This window comes from Alexandromys fortis, unplaced genomic scaffold, assembly GCF_014885135.2.
Source record: "Alexandromys fortis isolate MF-2015 unplaced genomic scaffold, M_Fortis_MF-2015_v1.1 scaffold_13, whole genome shotgun sequence".
Classification (NCBI taxonomy): Eukaryota; Metazoa; Chordata; class Mammalia; order Rodentia; family Cricetidae; genus Alexandromys; species Alexandromys fortis.
In genome coordinates this window covers 16,764,624-16,774,316 of record NW_026067908.1, presented here as the reverse complement: position 1 = coordinate 16,774,316, position 9,693 = coordinate 16,764,624, and the positions used below count along the sequence as shown (strand labels likewise).

The following is a 9,693-nucleotide window of genomic DNA, read 5'->3' as shown; positions in this document are numbered from 1 at the left end:
TTGGTTGGGAGGCTTTTGATGACTGTTTCTATTTCTTCAGCAGTTATAGCTCTGTTTAATTTGCTTATCTGGTCTTGATTTAATTTTGGTAAGTGATATTTATCCAGAAAGTTGTCCATTTCCTTTAAGTTTTCCAATTTTATGGAGTACAGGACCCTCGGAGGTCCTAATGTGCAGACTCACACTCAGACCCCCAGGGGTTCCAGGTTCCTGCCTATTCCCTTTGATGTCCCAGACCAATTCCTGAACCCACAGAGGTCCTGGCTCAGGCCTACTCTCTCTGTGGTCCCAGACAGGCCTGGCCTCACTGAGATCTCTACTTCCTGCCTATGCCCTCGGAGGACTCAGGTTCACTCACGCCTAGACTGGCAGAGGTCCTGGCTCAGGCCTAGTTCCTGGGAAGGTACTAGACTCTCGCCCAGACCCTCTAGGGTCTTGGCTTAGGTCTACTCTCTTGAAGGTCTCAGATTCACGCCCAGACCCTCAGCAGTCTCTGGCTCTGGTTCACTTGCTCAGCAGTTACTCCCCTGTACCTGTTCTGGTGGAGATCGTTGACTCTGGATCTGGTCGCTGGCTCAATCCTGATCCGTCAGTGTCTCGGGACTGGATTTGCTCCTGGCTTCTGCTTCTAGTGGAGCTTGGTTTCTCTCTGTTCTAGGTAGCTGGTTCAGTCCCACTCCAGTTCCGGTGGAGACCACAGACTCTGAGTCAGGTTGTTGGCTCAATCCTGATCAGCCAGTGTCCCAGGACTGGGTTGGCTCCCACGACTGGGTTGGCTCCTGGCTTCTGCTCCTGTGGAGCTCAAAAGGCCGGTTTTACAAACCGGTGCTCTCTTGGGCATGGCCATTGCACCACTCTGGGTGATAACTTTAAAATTTATGAAAAGTAAACAAAAATTTTTAACTTCTGTTGAAACTCCACAACATCTTGAAATAACATAAAGCCAATGACAGATTTTTTTGTCTTTTTGAAATGAACAAAGCACGTTGTACAAGGCACCCACACATATGTATATACACACATTTCCAGTGTGTTTAGCTTGAGACTTTTGTTGTTTTCATTTAGTTTTGTTCTTTGATACTTTCATACATGTCTCTCTGGAGCTTTCACACACCCTCTTTTCTTCCTCCTCCCCCACTGAAACCCTTTGCCCTAGCAACCCCAGTCCCACTGTGGTATGTTTTTATACACACTGAGCTTAAGATTGCTTGTGTGGGGGTGTTGGGGATGTTATTTACTACAGCATGGGAAACTTATTTTTTAATTGAAAATAATTGTTTTTCAAACAATAAATTGTGATTCTGATTTGCCCCCTCTCCTTTTTTCCCCGATCATTCCTACTTCCCCACTCACCAGCTCTGCACCTGCTTGCTCTCTCTTTAGAAAACCAGCAGGCAAGTAATACAAACAACCAGAATAAAACAGGAAAACAGAGAAAACAAAGAAAAAGGGTGAGAAACACACACACACACCCCATAAAAAATCACAAAATTAGAAACCATTATATATACGTAAAAGATCAATAAGGTTAAAAAAAATATCCAAACAGAGCATTATGAGACCAAAACTCTCCAAAAATGTTGAGTTTGTTTGGTTTGGGCTATCTACTTCAGGCCTGCTGTTAAGTGTAGTTTATATACCCATAGAGACTTCATCGGAAAACACCAATTTTCCCTTGGCAAGTAGTTGACATTTGTAAGTAGCTTCTGGATTAGGAATGGGGGCTCATGTCTGCTTTTCCTCTCAGCGCTGAGACTCCACTGGTTTTGGACCTGTGCAGGCCCTGTGCATGCTGCCACAGTTTCTTTGAGTTCGTATCAGCCTCAGTCCTGTTGTATCTGAAGGCATTCTTGCCTTGGTGTCTTTCATCCCCACTGACTCTTAAAATCTTTAAGCCTCCTTTTTGGCATAGCTCCCTGAGGCATGGGCATCTTATTAGTTGTTCCACCACTGAGAAAAATGACAATCCTTCCTGCAGTACCCACTGACTGCCCACATTCCCTGGGGTGGGGCCCTGTGAACCCTTGTTGATGGGACCAGTCTTGTGCACACAGCTGTATTGTGTCCATGAGTCAATTGCTGTGTCATTTCCAGAAAACACTGTTTTTCAGTACTCATCCACAACCTTTGCATTTACATAATTTCCACTCTTTCCACAATATTCCCTGAGCCTTGAGGGGATGGATTGAGGCTTGTGATATACATGTCCTGTTAGGGCTCATGCTCCTCCTCACTTTGTTCATCTGTAAGTCTTTAACTGCAGCCCTGTGCAAACAGAAGCCTTTCTGATAAAGGCTGAGAGCAGCACTAAACTCAGAGTGCAGCTGGCATCTGTCTGTCTGTCTATCTATTTTGTATGTGTGTATGCATGCCACTATGTATGTTTGGAGTTCATATATAATATACTACTACATGATATACATATATAATATACAAACTACATGCATAGTTTGCAGAGCCAATCTCTTAATGGACATTAGGTAATTTCTAGTCTTCAACTGTTCTAATAATACTATGTAGAGCAGTTCTGTTGTTGAAGCTCTTGATTCATATCCCTATAGACACATAACTACACTTTTCATATTACTCATCGTCATGGTACTTATCTGAATAGTGCTTGAGGTCTATAGATTATGGACTTTCAGAGAGCACACTGTCCATCAGTTTACTTTGTCTCTGGCACCACGTTACTAGTTTGCATGTGCTAGATCTATAGTGTTTTCTACTTACCTAATGAAGCATTATGTGAGTAGTTACAGTCAGGAAAGGATTGGTTATGGTCATGTGTTGTGGAATATTTGTTTAACTATGCATAGATGTGTTGCATTTGTTTATGTTGCAGGATATTTGTTTAAGTACATAAAGATGTGTTGGATTTGTTTCTGTTGTGGAATAATTATGTAAAGGTGTGTTGCATTTGTTTAATTAAGATGTGTTGCTGTTTTACCTTGCTGCCTAATGATTGTTTTAATAAAAGATTAATGACCAATAGCAAGGAAGGAGGAGGTATAGGCAGGACTTCAGCGCAGGACAAGTAAGGAAAGTGAGGAGGAGGAATTTAGGGTGGGGTCGGGGAGAAAGAAAAGAGATGCCAGGCAGGTGCCAGGGACCACCAGCCAGCCAGATACGGAGGAAGCAGGAAAGTAGGACATACAGAATGAGAGAAAGGTAAAAAGTTCTGAGGTAAAATGTAGATGAATAGAATCAGGTTAAATTAAGTTAAAAGAGCTAGTGGGAGAAGCATAAGCTAAGGCCAAGCATTCATAATTAATAAGTCTCCATGTCTTTATTAGGAGCTTGTTGTTAGCCCAAAGAAAGTTCTAGCAACAGCCATGTCTAATCAGGCTGTGACTGAAAACTGTAAATGCATGAATTTCCCCAATGTTTGTAGTAGTATGATCAAGGTCATCAAAAAACAAGATCAGGTCATGTTATTCTCTCTTACCCAGAAATGACCATTTCTTGGTTGACCATTTCTTGATTTTTGTTTGGTTGGTTTGGTTTTTTGAGACAGGGGTTCTCTGTGTAATAGTCCTAGCTGTCCTGGAACTAGCTCTTGTAGACCAGGCTGGCTTTGAACTCACAGAGATCTGCCTGCCTCTGCCTCTGAATGTTGGGACTTCAGGCATGTGCCACCACCGCCTGGAAATGATCATTTCTAATACATTGGTGTGTGTAGACTTGGAGACATTTTCTTCTTTATATTAATTCATCATATCATATTCTTATAAAAATAAAATAAATCCATTAAAAACAGTCTTTAAACATTTTAACTTTTTAAAAAATGTTTCTCTTAGCTATTACAATGTATGGACATAGAGTTTAAAAAGATACTTTACATTTCTACAGAAAGAAATAGAATCTTATAAGAGTTTGCAGTAACCATTAAAGTTTAGAAATCACTGAACTTTAGTATCTGGTTTCTCTGTCCGTCTCTCTCTACTTCATAATCTAAAACCCTACAGATGGATTTGTAATTGACACTGTAAAAGTTTGCTGAGTGAGGAGGAGTGCTAGAGGAAAACCCAAGAAGTTTTGTAATCACGCTATGTTGTTGGAAATGGTTTGTAGGAAGAGGACTGCCTTTTTGTTTCAACTGTTGGCATTCCTCTTCCACTACATAGATGATCTAAGACACTGGGCAGACACCATTGCTTAGTTGCTTTTTCCCAAAATTATAATGTAAGCCACAATTTAAATAGATCCCTGTATTTTTGTATTTTGTTAATCTTGGCTAATTAAACCAAACCCTTGTCTCTCTCTAAATCTTTTATTACTGTTTTCTTAAAAGTTTTATATTTATAAATAATTTTATATAATATATTATTTGAATAAACTATAGAGATAAAACAAGATTTTCAAAATGGTATTTTAATGGTAAATGTCAAAGCAAGTCAGTAATGTGGATGTAAAAGGCATTTGATATGGTGTCGTTTTATTTATTTATTTATTTGTTTATTTTTATTTACCTTTTTTTTTTTTTTTTGGTTTTTTGAGACAGGGTTTCTCTGTAGCTTTGGAGCCTGTCCTGGAACTAGCTCTTGTAGACCAGGCTGGCCTCGAACTCACAAAGATCCGCCTGTCTCTGCCTCCGGAGTGCTGGGATTAAAGGCGTGCGCCACCACCGCCCGGCTATGGTGTCATTTTATATCAGTTGTATAGCACTTAAAAGGTCTGCTGCCGTAGGAGAACAAAAAGGAACATGTCTGGTACTTGACTTTGCAAAAGATTATTAAAGATTTATTGCCAAAATGTGCTGACTGCTTCCCTAAGGGTCATCCTAACTTCGAGGTCTTATTTATGACAGATAGATTTGATTTAATAAGTTCTAGTTCAAGGGCCACATATTTTACACAGTTAGCCATGATTTCATTCTGATATCCAAATTTATCTCTCTAGAGGAAACAATAGGATAGATAGGAGCACCCTGAAAATAATCTTTACGTGAGAATTAGAAGAAACATTTTTCTTGCTTCTTCATTTACCATATTCTTTTAAATGTCCATTACTTCTTTGAGATGTCCATGGAGAATATTATTTGAGAGTTTCATTTTCCAGACAGTCCTTTGCTTAGGGAAAACTGTTTGTATCCCAAAAAAGAAAAACCATAACCCAGAGTTACAAGGTTAATTAAATCAGAAAAACAATTTAATTCTGTAACAGTGAAATTGTCTTCTGAGGAAGCAACCATCAATGTAATATCCACATTCGTTTCCTGTTGATGCAGGAATTATTGTAGCAGGGCCAGCTTTTCACAGACTCTTACAATCTTCACACTGCAGCTCTGCCCTTATCGTAGCCTGTGAAATGAGACAGGAAGCTTAGCTCTGGAAATAAGGAAGTTTTTCCTATATGACTGAACCTTTGACAATATTAGAATATATATTACCCTTGTGGCCTTAGGCTTCCAGAATTCAGGGAGAGATTCCCATTGTGTTACGTTTTTCTTTCTTAAGTTATTTTACAAAAAGTTATAAACTGTCTTGTGCTTATTGGCATGATAGACTTTTTACTATTTTTAGTTAAAATAAATGATGTAAAACCTTTTGTAGAATTTAGTTTTGTCCTAAATATAGCTGTTGTATGATCTAATCTAACTGAGGTTTCTTCTCTGGCAACTCTCACTTTATTTAATAGAATGCAAGGAGTTGATGTGGTTTAAAATTGTGTGTTATTTTTTCATACCGTCTCAAAGGAATGTGCAATAATTTTGAATATGAGAATCATTTAACATTTTTTTTGTGTTTCTAGCTTACAAATTTGGAGAGGAAGTGGCAGCACCTCGAACAAAATAATTTCGTGATGAAAGAGTGTATCCTTTAAACTGGCTTACTATGTCTTACAAATACTTGATATGTACAGAACTCGGAACTAATTATATGGGGCTGTAAAGACTAGCATCCCTTTCTGCTCTGTACTCGCTAGAGGTTGTTTAGTCACAGTGTCTATGAGAAAACTGATTTTGGAAATTACCCACCATATGAAGTCACCCTATAGGGTAGTGGTTATAGAGTCAGATGATCAAATTCTGAATGTTTGATTCTATCATTGATAAGCTACGGTCTTTTTTTTTTTTGATTTTCGAGACAGGGTTTCTCCATAGCTTTTAGTTCTTGTCCTGGAACTAGCTCTTGTAGACCAGGCCAGCCTTGAACTCACAGAGATCCTCCCGCCTCTGCCTGGGATTAAAGGCATGCGCCACCACTGCTGGTTAAGCTACAGTCTTTTTAGACAGTTCTCTTGATCTGCTTAAGCCTTAATTTTTATCATATCTAAAACAGTTTGTACTCATAGAGTTTAGATATAGTTATAGGTGTTAGTTGTTTATAATGCTAAAACTTGGCTGTCTGAATGGCAAAGGGTGATAACCAGTTAGGATCATAAGAAATTTGACCTCTGAGTTCATTCGTGTTATAGTTGATTTAACTTTATTATATTTCTACCAAGATGGTAGTTATATCTTATCTTTCATGTTCTATCTAAGAGGCAGGCAGCAGTTGCTAAGGGCAGACATTGTGACATCACGAAACAGTCTCTCCAGAATTTGTTTCCTCTTCCCTTTGACTTATTCAAGGACATCTGTCCTTAGAACAAAATCTTACTCAGTGGTACCATAGGCACTCTTTTAGAGTGTTACTGAACTTACCTCAGGGATAGCAAGCACCTCAGCTTACTTCTAGTTAGGATATTCTAGAAACTCTAGTCATACTATTTCAAACAGCTTGGTTTGAAAGGCAGACTTTGGTATTCATGGGGTGCTTAAAAGTTCAGCATTCCAGCTTTATGCAACATAAATCTATATGACTCTGACACAGTGAAGTCTAAGAGACTTGCCTGAAATTCTGTTTGACATTACAGAGAATAGTTTTTCCAAATGCTCGATTGTTCTGAGAGTAGAATTAGATTGAGCAACCTGACATTAAAGAATCAAAAGTGCTTATATTGCAAGTTAAGTTTTTTGAAACAAGTTTTATTTGACCTGTTTGTTTCAACTTATGCTTTGTTAAAATAAGATTATATCTTAAAATTATTATAGTTGTACTTTTTATGTACTGTCTACATTCACTGTGATAAATACCCAGTCTGCTTCAGTTCCTTTCTGAGTCACAGACTACTGTTTTTTACTGACATTGTTCCTCCTTAACTGTGTAATTAGTCATAGCAACCAAGAGTCAAGAGAGTGATTACCAGCCAGTTATTAAAAATGTGATGAAGCAGATTGCAGAGTACAATAAAACCATCATGGATGCTCTACACAATGCCAACAGAAGCTGAGACTGATTGACTGCATCTAGAAGCACATCCTCAAGCTTGCTGAAAGTAAACTAGCTTCCCTTTGAAGAGTTAAACCCCAGATTTTTGAATTTGAATGCCATGGTTTTGTGATCTCCTTAAGGAGAGATATCTTGCATAGTAAATAGTTCAATAAAGGTGTACTGTTATGTGCCTTTCTCTGTCCTGTCAGCCAACTCCCAAATCGTGAAACAGAGATTTATTAATTATGAAAGCTTGGCCAATAGCTTAGGCTTGTTTCTAACTAGCTCTTATAGCTTAAATTAACCTATTTCTTCCAATCTATGTTTGTTTTTTTTTTAATTGTTTAAAAACTGTTTTATTTTTTTAACATTTTTTTTATTGAGAATAGGAAAAAAAAGTTTCCGCCTCCACCCAGCCTCCCATTTCCCTCCCCCTCCCCCCACTCTTCTTCCCCTCCCCCTACTTATCTCCCCCTCCCCCCACTCCTCTCCCCCTCCCTCTCCAATCCAAAGAGCAGTGTGGAAAGTCCAAGGTCCTCCCCCCTCTGTCCATGTCTAGGAAGGTGAACATCCAAACTGGCTAGGCTCCCACCAAGCCAGAACATGAAGTAGGATCAAAACCCCTTGCCATTGACCTTGGCTTCTCATCAGTCCTCATTGTTCGCCATGATCAGAGAGTCCGGTTTTATCCCATGCTGTTCCAGTCACAGTCCAGCTGGCCTTGGTGAGCTCCCAATAGATCAGCCCCACTGTCTCAGTGGGTGGGTGCACCCCCCGTGGTCCTGACATCCTTGCTCGTGTTCTCCCTCCATCTGCTCCTCATTGGGACCTTGGGAGCTCAGTCCAGTGCTCCAGTGTGGGTCTCTGTCTCTATCTCCATCCATCACCAGATGAAGGTTCTATGGTGATATGAAAGATATTCGTCAGTATTGCTATAGGATAGGGTCAGTTCAGGTTCCCTATCCTCAGGTTCCCAAGGGACTAACTGGGGACATCGCCTTGGGCTCCTGGGAGCCACTCTAGGTTCAAGTCTCTTGCCAACACTAAGGTGGCTCCCTTTACTAAGATATGTGCTTCCCTGCTCCCCTATCCAACCTTCCTTTATCCCAATCTTCCTGTTTCCCCAAGTTCCCCCAGTCCTCCCCTTCTCACTTTTCTCTCCCCGGCCCCCTGTGGCTATGTTACCTTTACGCTGTTATGCCCATGCTGCTTGCTCTGTGTCCTGGCATCTCCACCCTTCTTCTTCTGAGCATCTTCTGTGCCTGGAAATTCTGCCTAGCTATTGGCTGTTCAGATTTTTGTTAAACCAGTCAGGGTGATGCAGCTTCACAGTGTACAAAAAGATTATTCCACAATATTTCCCCCCTTTTGACTAAATAAAAAGGAAAGGTTTTTAACTCTTAACACAATAAAGCTATATACAATAACCATTATCAGGTAAGAATTATATTCACATGTCCAGTCCATTTGTATTTGGCATATTTTGAGAAAATACTCTATTGTTTGTTTTGTTTGTTTTTTTTGAGACAGTTCCTCACCTGTATATGGAGCCAGTCCTGGAACTTTCTCTGTAGACCAGATTATCTATCATATCTTGTTGAATATAAAATTTTTATACCTAAACCATTTTCTACCATAACTTGTATTATCATCCTAAAATATCTTTTTAGACTGTAAAGCATCTTTTTCTTTATTTATTTATTAAAGATTTCTGTCTCTTCCCCACTGCCGCCTCCCGTTTCCCTCCCCCTCCCTAAAACATCTTTTTAGATAAACAACTTTTTATGCTTTTATGTTTTTCCACCTTATAAACTTTGCATCTCTTATATAAGTTTTTTTTTTCTGAATTTGGTAGCAAGGAAAATTTCACAACTTTAACTATCTAGTCTTCAATCCCTTCGAAGACTCGAGAAGGATATAATATTACCTGAGTAAACAGGCAACTTCCAAGACAATAAGAAATGACAGAAACACACCTGGCTTCCTGGACAATTACCCAAGGTTTCTCTGTAAGGTTGGGGCATCTATCTTTGGTATAGAGGCCTAAAATATCTGTCAAACGTTTCTGTGAAGCAGGAATTTTGAAGGACTATCCCACCTTATCTTGGCAATTGGGCAGTTTTCTTTTGTGTCCTGCTTTTCCAATTTGGATAGCATACGGTCAGCAGTCAAGGTCAGGGCAATTTCTTGTCCAAATGACTAGTTTTTGCCACAAAGAAAGTAAGTAAACTTGAAGCAGAGGTTCTTCAATGCCTATTATCCTTTTATGAAGTAGATTGATGCTACCAGGAGCAGACATGTCTCATTGTCATGAAAAGCCTTATGTATTTAAAACAGATTAAATACCATGTTCTGTATATATAGTATATGACATTGTTTAGGATTAGGAAAGGAATGTCGTGAAAATGGGTCCTGGAGACAACACTAAGTGGAATTT

The 9,693-nt window shown here is 39.4% G+C and overlaps 1 protein-coding gene across 2 annotated transcripts in view; it reads left to right on the top strand.

The window, feature by feature from the left end:
- The window catches only part of Ift74 (intraflagellar transport 74), a 90,602-nt gene extending 83,158 nt beyond the window's left edge, over positions 1-7,444 (top strand). For both annotated transcript variants that reach the window (XM_050136274.1, XM_050136275.1), the window contains exons 19-20: positions 5,752-5,812; positions 7,157-7,444. In XM_050136274.1, the coding sequence (XP_049992231.1) occupies positions 5,752-5,812; positions 7,157-7,275 (180 nt within the window). In that variant the 3' untranslated portion in view covers positions 7,276-7,444. The remainder of the gene's footprint in view (positions 1-5,751; positions 5,813-7,156) is intronic.
- Positions 7,445-9,693: the final 2,249 nt, after the last annotated feature.